The 18401-nt window shown below is 37.7% G+C and overlaps 1 protein-coding gene across 5 annotated transcripts in view; it reads left to right on the plus strand.

Annotated features, from left to right (window-relative positions):
- The window catches only part of ATP2B1 (ATPase plasma membrane Ca2+ transporting 1), an 85646-nt gene that overhangs the window by 27904 nt on the left and 39341 nt on the right, over positions 1-18401 (plus strand). For all 5 annotated transcript variants that reach the window (XM_042466600.1, XM_042466602.1, XM_042466604.1 and 2 more), the window contains exons 2-3: positions 7822-8253; positions 12103-12300. In XM_042466600.1, coding sequence (XP_042322534.1) covers positions 8049-8253; positions 12103-12300 — 403 coding nt within the window. In that variant the 5' untranslated portion in view covers positions 7822-8048. The remainder of the gene's footprint in view (positions 1-7821; positions 8254-12102; positions 12301-18401) is intronic.

An 18401-nucleotide genomic window follows, 5' to 3' on the forward strand; every position in this document is an offset into this window, starting at 1 on the left:
ATAATTAGTTTTGTAAAACTGACAAATGTTTGATAGGCTTTATACAGGTGTTAGTAGTAGAGTCATCACTAGAAACTGATCATTGCTTAGAATTAAAAAAACATTTCTCCTTCGTTGTGGTTTAATTTTGTTGAATTTAACTGAAAATTCAACTGGTTGCTTTAAGACTTAATTACAGTGCATGTAAAGGTTGCTAAAATTGATTTAAAGACTTGTCTACTTGGAGCACTTCATTCTGAAAAACTAAGCAGAAAGCAAAACAAATGTAGATATATCAGACAACAGCAGTGCAATGTTCCACAGATTTGTGAAGGCTTGTGAGCTAATTATATATAAGCAAAGGATTTCTTAAGATAAGCACTCAGGGAGCCTTCTCTGGAAGCTGGCTGCTGATAATATGTAGCTGAAGGTCAAATCTTCCATACCGCAGTGGCCAAAGCTTATGTTATATGTTATAAAATTAACTTGTGGAATTGCTTTTTAAAAATTTAGCTCAAACACAGGAGGGATGTATTAAAGCTTATCACGTCTCTGCTTGTGAAGCTCAGCAAAATGCCACTACATTGTATTGCTAAGTTTCTACATTTCACATTTGGACACACAAAGCTTATCAAACTTGCACCCTGTTTGAATGCCGAGGAACATAATTTGTGAAATTAAAAAAATATGAGGGTTACAATTATGTGTGGCTTTTAAATTATTATTAATTAAATATGCACATTCTTCTGCATATGCTGACTTAAGTTAATCAAAACTGTCGAACTCAACAGTTTTGTTTAAATTATATTACTAACTTTGAAGAAACAGATGGAAACACACATTTTGGCAGTGCAGCAGCAAAGAAGAGCAAATGTGAGATGATAGCAGCAAGGATGATGCAGGGACGTAGCTAGGATTTTAGGAAGGGGGGGTCCAGACTAAGTGCCACCATTATAATGGGGCTTGGGTGCAGCAGCGCAGCAGCACACACCATTCATTTTTCTAATGGAAGGGGGGGGCCGGACCCCCAGAACCCCCCCCCCCCTTGGCTACGTCCCTGGATGATGTATGGTCTCTGAGTGAGTTCAGAGAAGGCCAATGAACCTCTCCACATCTAGATGTTATCCACTCCTTATGTAGGGCATGATTTCTGGATCAAGGTTTATGGAGTCAGCATCAGGTTCAGTTCACAGACAATGGTTTAACTGCAGATACATTTGGCATTCAATGCAAACAGTTAGCATTCCCCAAGGCTGAGATAAATTGGTGGATGTAACAATGAACGCAAATACTTCATTGTCACATACATTGTCTTCCGGAGGTTATCGCCTAGAACAATGAATATCACTTTAATCCATTAAAGGTTGCAGCACCACAAAATGTGGAATCATCTAAGGAGTGGAGGTGAATACTTCTGGAAGGCTCTGTACATTCTAGCCAATTGCCAGATTATTATGAAATTAAAAGGCATTCTGAATGGCAATAACTCTGCAAGATATTTGGAATTAGGAACTTTCAGAATTTATCTCTAGAACTATAGGCATAAAATTGCAACCCATATTTTGCAGATCTTTACTTTTATAAGATTTGTATGCATTGTTTTCTTAAACAGCACCATAAGTATAAGAACATACTATAGCCTTTCTGGATACTGGAGAAGTGTGATATCAATGCCTGTTCCACTGGGTTTCTGAACTCTGCACTAAATCTGTATTCTCTTTGTATCAACATGCTCATATTTAATCATCTTTATGTCCTTTGTGTTGGAATGTAAATGCTGTTTTTGTTTCTTTTCTTTTGCTTTCTTCCTTTGACATGCTAGTCTTTTGTTAACGTGCAATCATCCAATTAGTGATCTTGGGCAAGTCACATGTTCTCATCCTCGGGGGAAGGCAATGGCAAACCTCTGAATAAATCTTGCCAAGAAAACCCCAGGATAGGTTTGCCTTAGTGTCATCAGAAATTGGAAACAATTTGAAGGCACACAACACACACACACATTCATCTAATACTGCCTCAAGTGGTGTATGTCTAAACAGGTTGGAAGCCTTTTATCTTGGTCTCTATTTTATATACTTATAAGATGGCCTGATTAGGCTGGTATTTTTATTAGCATATGGAATGTAGACATAATTAGTTCAAGTTTGTCATATCTGAAAACTTGCTTGTATATGAAGGAATATTTCTAAGGAATTTCATATATACTCTACTATAAGTGGATCTCATGTATAAGTCAAGGGCAGGTTTGAGGGCCAAGATTATGGATTTTGATATGACTCGTGGATAATTAGCCAATTAGCTTCCGTGCCCAATACAAAGTGTTGGTTATTACCTTTAAAGCCCTACATGGCTTGGGCCCGAGTTACTTGAGGGAACGCCTCTCCCGACATAATCTGCCCCGCACTCTCCGAACATCTGGGAAGAACTTACTTGAGCATTCCCAAGGTGAGGTTAACATCTACTCACCAAAGAGCATTCTCAGCTACGGCCCCAACACTTTGGAATAATCTTCCGGAAGAGCTCCGACTTATTTCTACCCTGGATGCCTTCAAAAAGGCGTTGAAAACTTACCTCTTCCGGCAAGCATACCCCCCTGATCTTTTATAGATCTCAGAAAAATACTACCTCCCGATCAGGTGTCTACCTCAGGTTGTCAATGAGATTTTATAATGTAGTAAATGTTTTTAGATAGCATATGGTTTATATTGTGATTTTAAATAATTGTTATTAGAACTATTGTTGATTGCATAATTTGACTGTAATCCCACTTCAATCCGTCAGGAGAGGCGGGACAATATAAATGAAACTTCTTCTTCTTCTTCTTCTTTTTCTTCTTCTTATTATTATTATTAGTCAAGGGTAAAACCTAGGGGTGTATAACAAAGGTGTGTTCTGGAAACGAAAGGAAAACAATGCCAAAGAACTTACAAAATTCCAGCAGGCATAACTGTTTCTGCTCACCCTAAAGCAGTGGTTCCCAACCTTCCTAATGCCGCGACCCTTTAATACAGTTCCTTATGTTGTGGTGACCCCCAACCATGAAATTATTTTACTTGCTACTTCATAACTGTAATTAAATAGGTGTTTTCCAATGGTCTTAGGCGACCCCCATGAAAGGGTCCTTCAACCCCAAAGGGGTCCCGACCCACAAGTTGGGAACCACTGCCCTAAAGGCTGGGTGGATGAGAGAGTAGATGGGGGGGTCAGTGCTTCCAGGACAGATTATACTCTTGCCTTTCACCAGGGAATGGTTCTTTTTTAAATTAAGAGTTAAAGTACAGTACTTACATTGACCTGTGGATAAGTTGACTTGGGTTTTTGGGTCAATTTTTTGACTAAAATTAGTAGTACTTCATTCAGAAGGAACGTGTCTCGTGTTAATGTTAAGACTGTTACAGCTGTTCATATTTATTAATTTTCCTGATATAAAGTAACTTGATTTTTTTTTTAACTTTGGTCAACTAGTCTTGTAAATCAGGTATTACTGTAGTTTATATACTTGTGTGCATTCTAGTCAAGGCATGTTGTAACTTAGGTTTCAGTTCACAGTCAGGAAGTCAACAGGTTGAGTGAGAGATTAGTGTGTTCAGTAAGTGTGCCAAGGACCCACAGAAGTCTCAGAGAAGCATTCCTAGTGTCTCTGTTGATATCCTTAAATTGAGAGTGCTGATCTTAGCATTATGGTCCAAACATAGCATTGTGGATATACAAACTGGATTCTTAATAAATTACAGTGCATGTTGATGGTGGTATTATTATTATTATTATTATTATTATTATTTATATAGCGCTGTAGATTTGCACAGCACTGTACATACAAACAATACATAGATAAGAGTAAATCTGCCTATGGCATACAGTCTAGGAAATAATAGGGTAATACATATAAAATACATAGCAATACAGGAAAAGGTTCAGTACAGGAAAGGTGGTGATGCTGATAAGCATTGGGTGTTAAAATCTTTCAGTAACCTTGATGTTCAGAATCTTTTTGCCTTTGTTTATTGTGCGAAATTCTATAAGGGGCAGTGGGAGAGAAAGGAGAGAGAAGTACAAGATTTTTTTTAAAAATTAGATGTTACACCTCTCTCAGAAACAACCAAATTTCCAAATCGGTATCCATATGGACTGAATGAATATATGACACATGCTCAAATGCTGTAAGTGTGGTAAGGTCCTCCAGCTATCGAGTAATAGGAAGAGGTTATATATTTATCTAGTGCTGTAATACCCCCCCCCCCCCCCCCCAAAAAAAAAAAGCACAGAGAATCAATTCTTGGCAACCAGTTGTTAATGTCCAGGCAGGCAATGAGGTAGGTAGGCATTTAAAAGTATGTGTGCATCTGCAAATTTCAAAGGTGCTGTTACACAAAATTAATACAATTGATAAGCTCCCTTCCCCCCCCCCCCCAAAGATGCTACAGTTGCATTTAGAAACTTGAGCATTTTGCCCCATTGCTTTCTATGGCTGTATTACTTCATGGAAATCATACTGTAATTACTAAATTTTATGGTGGCATTGATGAGGCATGATGCTTTAGTGTATGAGAGCATAAGTTCTTGCTCAGAGGAGTTCATAGCTTAAAATACAATGCAGAAGTAACAAGTCTGCTTCAGTACAGGCTAGTGTGTAAGTAAGATTTTGGGAGAAGGGAGTTGTGTCACAGAAAAGGTTGGATTTGATAAGGGATTTAGAAAGCAATGAGAGGTGGCATAAGGCAAGTTTTCTGGGAAGTACTTCCATTCATACAGGATGAAAGTGGAGAAAGTGTAGAGTCTCCTGAAAGGTGATGGACTTAGACATATGAAAATGGTATATAAATCAGTAGAAGAGTGGGGACAGATGGCCCAGCAACAAGGGTTTTGATGGTTGGGTCAAATAACCTGTGCTGAATTTGGGAGCAGACAGAAAAACAGTATAGGGATTCAACGAAGAGTGGCATGTTATTGAAATAGTGATAACAATGAACAGTTTTGAGAGCAAAATGGTAAATATTTATGAAGAGACGAAACAGTGAGAAAAGACTGTAGCAATATAGGCTACAGATGAACAAGGCATAGACAAGGGTCCTCTTGAGGGAATAAAGAAGCTTGTGGTGTTTTTTCCATCTACATTTGTACAGAAAATTTTTTTGTACATAGTGTGAAATGAGAGGAACAAAGAAGGAGGCCTCAAAGTTGAAGCCACATGATGTGCCTGTTTAACAAGGTGGGTGGTAGCATACTAAAGAATTTGCATTGTAACCTGTATGTATTACATTTCTTCATGTCTGTATAATTGTGATTTCTTATTATTATATTCTTGTTTGCTTATTGGTAAATAAATGAAAGTGTATACAAGGAGTGCTTGAGAGGAAAGATGAACAATCTTGGACATACTGGACGATATGGCAGAGATGAGAGAACATCTATGCAGAGCTATCAGAGGCAGTTGGAGCCATGGGATTAAAAGATAGGGATAGGTCAGATTTAAGTGGGAGAGGGCTGATAAACAAGTATTACTGAAAGCTATCTGGTTCATGGGGGGTAATGTGTAGAAAGAGACTCGGACTGAGAATAGATCCCAGAGGAATTTCAATACAGATATCAAAAGGAAGATTTCATCCACTTCTGGAAACAGTTAAAAGTTTATTGTTGTAACCCACCTTGATCGGCTATAAATAAAATGTATTAGTAGTAGTATTGAGGTAGGCATTGACTCCACTAAGGGCAATAAATAAATAAATAAATGTTATAAAGTAGGAAAAAATGTTGAATATCAGAAGAAAAGTTTCAGAACAATGAATAGAGAATGTTTTTAATATTTCTGAGGCTAAAAGAACACCTTCTGTATTTTCTTTTTCATTGCCACTTGTAATAAATGAAAAAAATGACCCTTGGTCGTATTGGGTAAAATTTACCATCTTTATTAAAATTGGTTTGCAGTAATGAATAAAAAACTTTACGTCAATCAGGGTGAATAAAAATATATTTTTAAAATATGCTTTTTCAATTAGATTTCTATTTTTATGGTCAAATTGTAATATAGTTTCCCATCAGTAATTATAGTCAGACCTTATTTCTACCCATCAGTGCAAAATACACTTTGGGAGAAAAATATTGAAGGCCTAGTTGTAAGAATGACAATATGAATTGTATTTTATTTAGTTTTAAATTAACATGGTTTTATGGTCAGATTCACAGCTTTGTTGAGGAAATCTACCTTCTTTACCTTGCTGATTTAAGTTACCTTCTCTTAAATCATCAGTTGGAGCTTACAACCCCCAATGACACCTCTCCCTCCCTCCTTTCCCACACACAAAAAAATGTTTTCGACTTTACCACAATCATTAACCAGAAATGGGTTTGTAGGCTAAAGCTGAAATTTTTCACAGCTGCAGAGGCATTTACACCTTAGAAGTTTCACAAGTTTGAACAGTTCATGTTAAAAAGCATACTCTAAATAGTAACCATTTTTTAAAATCAAATACAGTCAAATCTAACATTGAGAACATGTTTAATAAGATTTAATAGCAAATAGCCTAACAGCACCAGTATGCCTAAATACCTTTAAGGCACCCGTTACTATCTGATCTTGGAGGCTAAGCAGGATCAGCTCTGATTAGTACTTGGGTGAGAGACAGCCAATGAATACCAGATGCTGTAGATATTTCAGAGGCAGGGGCTGACAAAACTACCCCTGAGCATTCCTTGCCTTTAAAAAAATCCTATGAAATTCAAGGGGACTTGAAGGCTAACACCCACACACACGATGAACAATCCTGGTGATCTGTTTTTAGCTAGAATGCTGATAAAAATATTCATAGCTTTACCATTAGGAGCTTGGACAGGATCATCATCATCATCATCTTTATTTTTACCTTGCCTCTCTGTCAGAATGACAATAAACCAATATGTTCTACATAGTTTAAAACTACTACTGTGTAGACAGAAGAGGAAAGGCAGTGATTAATGTGTTCCATTTTATTTCACCCTCTTCTTCTCCCCCCTCCCATTCTGAATGTATAGTAGATAATTTAAAAAAGATGGAACTCTTTGTTGTTGTCATTATTTTCATTGACATTTCTGGGAAGCCCACAAGAAGGGCATAAATAAGACAGTACTTTTGATTTCTCCTTCTTTCTTCTACAGTTGGGAATATATTGGTCAGGTTTTTTAAAAAAATACAAATCAAAACAAAACAAGAGGGAGAGCAAACGGTCACCAGTCATTCTGCACACACAAACACGCTCTTCTGCTATTTCAGGTACTACTGAAAGTATATCTGATCTCTCAAAATTTTTAATATCTTGAACCCCATGTTATACTCACAGGGATTAAATCTCACACTCAGGTATACCATTTTTTCAGTCTCAGAATTTCAGATACCCTCTTCAGACATTTGCTTATGTGAAAGCTAAACAAAAATAGCTTTCTCTGATCTCCTCCTCAAGTCCATATCCTCTTCCTTTGCATATTTTTCTTGAAAGAATGAAAAGAATTTCTAAGTTTGGTTGAGGGCACTTTGAAGCTTCTGTCAACCAGTGATACTTGTCCTTAGCAGAGGGAGAAGACAACAGTGACAGCTCATCAAGTGAGATGGGGAAAACAGGAGGAGGGGAAGGAGAATTGACAATACTAGTTGAGACCCTGGGCAGAGGCTTTCTCTTTTAGCACTGAAGTATGGAAAAATCTTTTGAGAGTGAATGAGGAGTAGGGAAAAGCAAGAAAATCCTTAACTGAGCAACAAAGAGAAGTGGCCCTGTTGTTGGTGATTCTTAGCTGAATAAGCAAAATAGTATGGTCCATACATGAGAAGTGCTGAATCTTGCTGCTCTAATTTTTCCCCCCTTTTTTCCACAGGTTGTATTCCCCATTCGACTGAACTGGAATAAAGGAACAAACTATGGGATTGCATTCAAGATAACGCTTCTGGAAAAGGTTTCCAATGGCTCTCTTCTTTTGGGTTGGTTTATACTACACTTTTGATGGTTTTCATATCTGATGGATTTATTTTCCATTTGGAAATATTTCAAATAAATAATTGTTCATACTTGGAAGCAACTTCCTTCTTTTGAACATTGTAAAACATGGGAGACATGGCTAACAACTCGGTAGCATATAGTGGCGTAAAATATACTGTAAAAGATTCTAATCATGGAGACTTTGGGGTCACAGTTGAAGAACTTCGTGACCTTATGGAATTGCGTGCTGCTGATGCTTTACATAAAATACAAGAATGCTATGGAGACGTGCATGGAATCTGTACAAGATTGAAAACTTCTCCTAATGAAGGTAATGATAATTTTTCATATATCTTAAGTAAGGGAATGTATACTCAGACAGATAATGTTTTCTTGTGTATATATATTCATGGTTTACTGAATAATTCTTGACAGTGTTTGATATATCTATGTGTCTTATTGTAAGCCACCTCGATTCTGAGCAGAGAGGCGGGGTAAAAATAAAATACAGCGCAACCGTGTCATACGAGGGCGCGCCTTACGTGGCTTGAGCATACGTACTCAAGCTGCGGGACGGAAGGGGCACCGCATCCCATTCAGTTGAATGGGCGCACGCGCCTGTTGCGCCCCACGCACTGCCGCGCCGCCATGCACGAGCCCCATTGTTTACAATGGGGCTTGAGCATAGGCGGAATTCGCCTTATGCGGAGGGATCCGGAACGGATCCCCGTGTAAGGCGAGGGCCCACTGTGCCATTATTATTATTATTATTATTGATGCAAGTTTTGTTTTTTATATTCAGCTGATGAGCCAATAAGTTTAAATTTATTTTTTCCAGGAGTTTATTGAACTCTTACATGAGACTGATGTTCAGACATAACATTAGGTCTGAATTCAGTAGCTAATGCAAATTAGAGTAGATCTACCCATACTTATGTATATTCTATTCAATCAGCGGCTCAGTTTTAGTTGGGACTAGCTTTGGGATTTAGGCCATTTTGATTAATGATAAAGGGTGTTTTTGTTTTGTTTTGTTTTTTACAGCTGTACTGGAATTAAAATCAAGAGTCTTTATGAAAGCTTAGTTCCCTATTTATGACAATTTAAATATTTGAACAATTTAAAAGTTACCTAGAAATTTTGGATAACCTTTTCAAATTTTGTACACTAAAAACAAAAATAAAAATGCCCCAAACAGTGGAAACATAGTCCTAAATCCAATTGATAGTTTAGAGTACACCAATTGAGTCAGAGGAACATATATAAATGTTAATTTACCATTTAGGACATATAATTTCTGTTTATTCAAGATACTGATTTGTCTAAAAATTTAGAGTTTTGTTTAGAAAGTTGTTTCAAAGTCCAGGATTTGATTGATTTGCAGATATTTGTATAATATAACAAATTAGCTTAAATATCCAGAAATGTGACAGGACATCATTGACAGCATTACTTAAAATGTATCTTTTCAGTGGTTTGTGTCTGTTTTCTTGAGGTAGACATGTTGGGTAAGAAAAAGATTGCTAGTGAATACTGATGGAAGCTTCACATCTGTTCCTTTCAGTTGTGTACCTATTCTAGTTTTATAAACAAAAAGAGATCTGTGGGCCTAAATGTATAAGTAGCAAATGTGTGACAATGCAGAGCTTAACTTCCTCATATGTATAACAGATTTATATGCAGATGATCAAGCCTAAGTGTGATGTATTCACATGTAGTCTTCTTAAGTGTTGTTTTTCTGTTTGTGGGAAGGGTGTTAGTACTGAATAAAAAAGCAAACAGACACTTAAGACAGAGAAAATATTATTTTCTGCTTTTGTTTGCTATCTGTAGAGTCTTACTAATGCCTTTCTCCTCAGTATTTCATAGAATAATGAATTTATCCTTGCACTTCAGTTCACAGTTGTTGGCATTTGGCAATTGAGGTTTGGGCACTGACCAATAAGCTTCCAACCAAGGCAAAGTATTTGCAAACCAAGTATTTGCAAAGAGTGGGTGGTGCCACCAGCTTAGCATCAGTCATAATATTTATTTCTGTAATTATTTTTGTAATCCCAGTATTTACATATTGCCAGATACAGCTACCTTGCAGTAAAAAATGTTCATATACCCAACGAGATTTCCAATGACTTCAGTGTTCTGTAAATCTTTCTAGTTTTTCGGTCAAATATCGTTGGTTTGTTTGTCTAAGATGCATGCTACTTGCACAGGGTAGATAACTTTGTTTTAGTTTGTTTACAGTTCAACATTTTGTTCATAGTTTGACCTCTCCCCCAAATGTTGTGGAATCTGTAATGTTATTCATGAGGTGAAAATGTGCTTTAAAATCTTAGCCATACAGAATTTTGAACGGAGTTGGCAACTGGAATTTTGTTTGTTTAAAAGTTACATACTGTATTGCCTTCACAGAATTTGATTTCAGGGTGGTATTGTTGACTCAGGGTCGGACATACACATTTAAAACGTGTTGAAATAAAAAGCAAATGCAGGTGTTACACAATAGTAGTATGAATGTTTGAATAATATATTTGTGGGGCTTGTTTTCTCCTACCACCACCTAACTTGAAGCAGAATAATTGTGCCTCAGATGACATTTGACATTTCTAATACTTGACAGAACAAATATTTTTGTCTTGAAACGTACAGTTATGAAGCTCTGTGGGCTAGTAACTGTTTTCGGGAACCACTGGCTTGAAATGCTTCATCTTATAAATCTTTCTTCTCCATAGAATTATTTGTGCTGTTACCTTCTATCTTTATATTACCATTTTGTATTTTCCTTACTGATAATTTACAGATTACCTAATTCCTTTGGACAGGAGCAAAAAGCTAGCAGTTCCAGCTGTTCTGTCTTTTGGGTGGCGGGAAAGTCTCGTTGAGTGTACACTGAAGTGGAATGGGAACACGTAATGCTATGACTAAATAGCATTTTAATAGTATGAGGAGGCAAGGCATGGTGCACCCCTTCATTAAACTAATAAGGAGATTTCTTCTCCCCTCCCCCATTTCTCACCCTCTCCCCAAAAAGTTAGGTAGAACCTTGAAGTCTTCATACTGAGAAGACTTCAGAAAAAATTAAATGTCTGGCTTGTATTATCATGATAGAAAAATAACATTTCTGTTTGCTTGATAACAAATGTTAATTATGAAAGAGCTGCCAAGAAGTTTCAGCAGAAGAGCTGTTTACATTCCTGAAAAGTTTTTCAGTCCTTATTGGTGAAGCACACTACTTGCTTGTTCTTGTGCACAAACCTCCTCAAATGCAGGTGAGATGGTGGTCTGATGGGTTGCTTCAACTGTTGGAAAATAACAGACAGTGATAACAAGGCATAAAAGGAAGGAAATTGGCCATGATTCCAAGTGATATTGTAGAATGAATTAGCAAGCATAATATCTGGTTGGCTTTGTATCTGGTCCTGATAATTGCTGTGTTAGCCTTTCCCTACAAGATACAGATTAGTTGAAGTTGGATTAATTATAGAAGCAGAATGAACTACCACCATTCATAAGATGACATAGTGCAAGCTAGTGTGACCTTCACTTAACTGCATAGTAGGGGGAAGGGTGTAGTGTGTAATATGAAGAAAGCTCCCTAAGATGTATTCCCCTTAACTCATGGTTTTTAGCATCAAATTCTGTCATTGCCACGTGTTTTATGGAAAAGAATCCCATATTAGGGAATCCTGTGTTCTGTGTTCACCATTGTTCTATTATACGTAGTTTGTCATATCCTCAGGTTTCTCTGAAGTTGGGAATTATTTTGTAAATACTAGTATTGCAAAGGGAATGAGTGGGCTTCTTTTTTTAAAAAAAAAAATGCTTCGTTTACTTGGAAACTAAATTCCTGCATCTGTATGGGAAGCACTTGAATCCATGGGAAAGGCCCAAGGAAACAAGGTATTTAGATTATAATATTCTGGTTAGTCTACACATAGCCATTTTTGTTGTTATAGCACAAGAAAAAGTGTACAAGTCCCTCCTCATTTCCATAGGTCCCTAATTTGGAAAATGTGGGATATAAAGAGTATCTGATACATAATTGCTTTCTGAGATTGCTTTCTGAGATTGACCTAATGTAACATACTTAAGGTTTTTATAGGTACCCAATGACACTGTTATGTTATTAGAAGGTGATGTATAATAAACTACTCTGAAACCATTTTCTCTTTCTGTTATTTAGGCTTAAGTGGAAACCCAGCAGATATAGAGAGGAGAGCAACTGTGTTTGGGAAGAACTTTATACCTCCTAAAAAGCCAAAAACTTTTCTTCAGTTAGTATGGGAAGCACTACAGGATGTTACTTTAATTATATTAGAAATTGCAGCCATAGTATCATTGGGCCTTTCTTTTTACCAACCTCCTGGAGGGAATGAAGCATGTAAGTAAACAATCACATAGTTTTTCATAATGAAAAGTATTTCACAATGTGTGCATAGGAACAATATTGAGAAGCCATAAAATTGTTTGGGTTAGAACTTGAGGGAACATTGCATGTGATACAACAATTAATATGATATCAATATTTGAATCACACCTGCTTCTAGTCAGCAGTTCACTTGAACCACTTGAATATATGGCAGAAATTTATTTTTTATCTTTAATGATTCATAGAAGGCATAGACTTCTGTTGTCTATAATGGGGTAGGCAAGTGCCATGGAAGCAGGCCAATTTTCACACACACGCACCATGGAATTATTATCAAATTCCATGCACTTCCACTTGCCATGGGGGGGAGGGGAAGCTTTTTCATTTGTTTGGATATGTTTAGGGTGTGGGAGAAGTAAATCCCTATATTTGCAGCTGTTTTTGGTTTGTTTTGGCCAGTTTTTGGAAGAAAAAAATCACCCCAAAATCAGTAGGAAAATGTTACTTAGATTTTTATTTTATTTTTTTTTGAAAAGTTGGAAGTTTAGGGGCTGCAAAAATGGGTTTTTCTTGTGCACAAATCTCCTCAAACTTCCAGACCACATGTGGCTTGGTGACTGCACTTTCCACACCCTGGTTTTATAATAATACTCTTTCCTTTCTTGCCTTGTGTATTAAGTACAAATGCAAGAAAATGACTAAAGCAGGTTAACTTGTGTTGCAAAGTATTTTCAATTAAAAGTGGTAAGGGGTTGTTTTAAATTTGTGTTTGCACTGGCATTTTGAAGTTTCTCATTGTTTAATTCCTTCAAATATAGAGTCTGTTCATAAACTTGTGTTTCTCACTGCAGTGAGCTCACTAGCAGACCTAGTTCATTTTAATTTATTCGTACTACTCTGAACATGAGAAAATGTTAATGCCTGAATGGAAGCATTTCAATGCAGGAACTGCTGGTCATGTCTTTAATAAATCTCCTGGTAAAGAAGCAGGAGAAGTGATAGGCATGACAGGGTTCACTCATTGCCAGTTCCTGTTCATGACTGTGGAAAGGACATACAAGCATGCCTCAGTTAACAAAACCTCTGACAAAGAAGCTCCTTTTTACAATCTTTTTAAAGGAGCACATTACAGGGCCCTCCCTTTTTTCTTGTCTTCTGTTTAGCTGGAAGTTTTCGTTTTTGTTCATTTGTTTTGCAGCGTTGCCTTTGGAAGATGGTGAGGGAAGGCAGGACACTTTTAGTTCTGAGTTTCAGCAGCGTGTCTGCAGTAAACAATGCAATAAAGCTTGACCTGGGAAAGAATGGGATTATACTCTGATTTTACTGTAGCTGTGTATGCTTACATACAACAGGCAACAGCTGCCTCCAGAATCATTTACTGAGCATGTGTGAAGGACAAAATAGAAAGAAAAGGGGGAATCAGATTAGCCTCTCTCACCAGCTACTTTGATGTATATATATGCCAGATCTATAATTTTTGCCACCAAAATGGAAATCAAATGAAGAGTAGAGGCCATTGAAAGAAAAAAATAATAATAATCCCAGGATGCAGTTTGGAAGTTGCTTTCATGCTAGAAGATTCAAAATGTTTTTGTCACTTATGCAAAGTTTATCAGACCTAGTTGCTGCATTTCAGATGCACATTATGTTAGTTTTGAATAAAAGGTTTGCGGAAACATGATCTTCTTTTTTGTGGTATAGAACCCTGTCCCTACACTTTCCATGTAATTTTTACCTCTGCTACCAAAGTTTCTGTTAAAGAAGTAAAGCCTAGGAACACACCTACTTCTTAGCTGAAGTATATCTGTATTGAAATAAAAGCAAATCTGGTAACTTGAACTTGTAAAATTGTACCAGTATGGGCACATAGATTTTTTTTTCATATTTTTTCAATTAAATATGAAATGTTGTGAAGGGTGCACTTCCAAATATGTAGTGAATATGCACCAGAGACACTACTTGGAAACTTTGGGGCGCCCCTTTGGGGTGGCCTGTAGGCGCGCCTTTCCCCAGTGTATCGGGGCCTCAGTGGCCAGAACGGCAGCCGCTGAGGCCCCGATCTGCCGCTTTCCAGGCCGCGGGGAAGCGGCAAAAGGCCGCTTCCCCGCAGCCTGGAAAGGGGTGTCCTTGGGGCTTCAAGCCCCAAGGACACCCCGCGGCGGTGGGGAGGAGGAGAAAGGGGCCGCTTGGTCCCTTTCTCCCTTGTGTTGCTGGGTGCAGCTGTCTGAAGGCTGCGCCTAATGATGCAAAGCAGCGCCACAAACCAAGAAGGAGCTCCGAAATGGAGCTCTTTCCTGTTCCGCGCAAAGGGCGCATTAAGCGCCCTCGCGTGGAGCGACGACGTCACGTCCGCGCCGCCCCGTATAGAGGCGGTGTGGTCATGACGTCGTCATGGCGGCCCCCATGTAGATGGGGCGCCGCCATTTTTTACGGACTCAGTCTGTACTAGGGTTAGGGGGGTGCAGAAGCACTGCACCTTCCTAACCCTAACACGGACTGACTATGTACTTAAAGGCCCGTCTGTAACGGGCCTTAGATTTCTACACCAGAAATTGTATGGCAAAACCAGAGCACTGCAATATGTTTGGGCTGATATCCTGATAGTTTTGTTTGAATCTGCAAGTTAACACTTGTTTTTCATTTAAAGAGAAGGCTGTGTTCCCTGAAACTGAACATCTATTTCTGTATAGACTTTGTGTTCATTTGGGAGATCCAGTAATTGGATGTCTAAAGTATATTCTATTTTCTAAACACCTTCTTAGTATATTATTACTTATGAAGTGCCTGTTTAGTCTAGAATTTGTACCCAGCCATACTTCTGGTTCATAGAGAACACAGCAGTAGGCAACCCAATGCTCTGTGGTTACTTTGGATTTCAGTTTCCATAATCTCTTCATGGGAGTTATCATCTGTATAGGATGCATCAGTTTGCCTTTCCCTGTTATAAAAGAAAAGTTCTTTGACAGACGCCTGTGGATGTGTTCTGTATTTCTGTTCAAATAAGCTTGCTCATCATCATTCCAAGTAGACTGAGAGGATATTATTGCATTCATACCCTGTTGGAAAGTTTCAGATTATTTGAATTATTTGAATTATCTGATAGGTATTAGCAGAATGACAATGCATGTTACAAGTTTTACCAGACTGTTAAGTTGAGCAATATTATCTGAAGGTACCATGTAGCAGCACCTATATTTACTGAGGTTGTGTAGCTCAAGATTTATATAGGCTGATTTTATTTTAACCTGAGATTCTTTTGGTAGGTTACATTTTTTCCCCCCTGCTGAAAATTAAGATTACTCCTTGGCCCACAAATATGCCAGAAAACAGCAAAATATGAGAGAAGAGTAGAGTTTGTCTAGTAAGATTATTATAATTTCCCATTGATTACAAGTTTTTCAAGGAATTAAAAAAAAATTGTGGCATGATTTCTAATAGAGCCAAGTGGGCAATTTGCGGTTCTCCTGATTATGCTGGATTGGAACACCCATCAACCAGTAGTGAGTGATGATGGAAGTTGCAGTTCAACAACATCTAGAGGGAAACAGGTTGTGTGCCTATGGGCTAGAATCGTATGAGGTGTAGGTTGTTGAAGTGGAAGCTCCTATTCTTGGGATTTGAAAAACTAGGTATTATTTGTCTTTAATCAAAATTAATGATGAAACCAATTTAGAGCATGTAATTAATAACCTGGTAATAAATCTGCTTCAGTAGGAGTAAATGTGAAAGGGGCAGGAGCCACTTATCACACATGAAACAAACTGTCAATTGACATTTTCACCTGAAAATCTGACCCAGAGTGATCTGAAGTCACTTCCATTCTAAATCACAGCTGGTTTGGGGCCAATTTTGGACAATTTAATTAAATTTGGAGAAGGGAATTGTTTGAAACAAACACCACACTGGTATTTGGCAGTTATTTATGGGAATTTTTGCTTGTCTTTTAATTGGAGAACCTGTAGGATTTGAGGGGCTTGGGTTGATCTTCAGAAATTTCAAAAAAGAGTCAGAACACATTTCTCCACCTCTTATTTTTAAAGGTTTTCATATTAGCAATTTTGTTCCTTAAGCAGCCACCATAACAAATCTGATCCAGTCATGCATAATGAATACTGCTTTGCTTTTAATCTAAAATTTGGCATGGTTACTTTTTATGGATTGTCAGAATTCAACACTAAAAAAACGAAGTGAAAGCTGTGGAGGTCTGTTCAGAAAAGTTGTGGAGGAGGGAAATATGCTAGGTTTGAGAATTATGAAACCTTCCTTACCTTCTGCTAACTCCCAGCTATGTACTTTGATTCTAAGACTGTAGTGCTATGTTGAAATACTTGGGAATAAGCCCCCCCCCCTTTTTTTTCCTTTTTTCTTTTTTAATAAACATGGATAGATTCGACTTGTAAAACACTTGAGTTTTTGTTTAACAGGCCCTTGAACCAGGTGAAAATACATCCTTTGGTTTTTAAGTAAAAATGCAAGCTTTATAATTTTAACTACTGGCTTAATTTAGATAATTTATAAAAGAAAATGAGAAAAGTGTCCAACTTCTAATTCTTTCTTTCATTTCCTCTTGTCTATTGCCCTCCCATTTAGTAAGATCAGTTCAGGTGTGTTTTCTCAGTGACTGGAATAATTACAGAATGACTGGAGAGGACATTGTCTCCATCCTCCATTCTACCAGCCTTGTTTTTCAGTTGCAGTCCCATCCTCTTGGCTTTGATCTGTTATGCACATAGAAAACTGCACAAGCATTCTCCTATAGCGAGAGTTGTCTGAATGACTGGGCTTCCACCAAATTGCATCCATAAAGATTTTCTCGTCAGCTCCAATGGTGTCTGCTATTAGAATAGTTTTCCTCTCCCTTCTGCAGTCTCCCTCACGACAGTATGTTCTAGTAGACAGAGAGACTTTTCAGAGATGGGAAGGCTGAGGGCTATGAGGAAGGAAGGGAAAGTGACGTTGTGCAAGCAATTTCCTCGCCTTTTGGATCATCACACATTACAAAATGTGAAAGAATCATAACTTGCTTCAGTCCCTCTTTGTAGCGCCATACACAGTTATTGGAAGAGTCTTTCAGTTCAGAATGATAAACACCAATTCACAACTGCCCACTTCTTGACTAGAATAATGTGTATATACAGTACCCAATATGCCTAGAATCACATATATATATGTCCACTGAATATAACTTAAGGAATATATGGAACATCAGTAATCCATATATGCTGGATAGCCATAGCCCTTCCCCATATCCAAGAGTTCTGCACATATTGTATTATACATAAGTGGAGGGTTAAAAATATACACTCTTCTCCCTCCTCCACTTTCTTAGGCCTGAGCGAGGTCAGTTCCTCTAGATAGATACACTGACACTCTTCTAAATAGTGGACTTAATCCATGGACATGAGTAATTGGATTGACCTTTACTAGCTCTGTGTCCTATTCATGGCAAATATTGTGATGGAAAATTTGAGAACTTAAATCCTTTTTTGGTGGTGAAGTGACAGTTATATTCTCTTCACTTTGATATGTGATTTTCAGATTTTGAAAAATATAACTGGACAGAATGTGACAACCAAGTAATGTCAAATACAACTGAAGAGTTTAATTAAAAGATATCAAGGAGCAATGTGCTAAGTTAACCAGCTTTTCTATATGTTTAGCCATAAAGCTTGGCCATTACTGTAGCACTCTGCTAAGTTAGCATTGTTGGTCCCCATGCTATCTTTTATAGGTCCACAACTGCTAAACAGTACAGAAAGTTATGTGCAGCTAAAACAGAGAAAGCGTTACTTGCATTTACATTATAACTTCTTTCATATTAGTGAAATACAGTGGGTCCTTGGTATCTCTTTTGATCCCCAGGACCTCTCATGGATACCAAAATCTGTGGATGTTTAAGTCCCATTATATCATAGTGAAATTAAGGTTTGCTTTTAGGAATCCATATATTTTAACCTTTTCAAGCCATGGATGATTGAATCCATGGATAAAGAATCCATAGTTATGGAGGGCCCAACTGTACCAGCTTTTGTTTCTTGTATACTGCATATGTGTCCAATTGCTTCTCATTCTCTACCATACTATAAGACTGGAGTCCTCAGCTTCCTGAAAAG

Source organism: Sceloporus undulatus, chromosome 5 (assembly GCF_019175285.1).
Source record: "Sceloporus undulatus isolate JIND9_A2432 ecotype Alabama chromosome 5, SceUnd_v1.1, whole genome shotgun sequence".
Lineage (NCBI taxonomy): Eukaryota > Metazoa > Chordata > Lepidosauria > Squamata > Phrynosomatidae > Sceloporus > Sceloporus undulatus.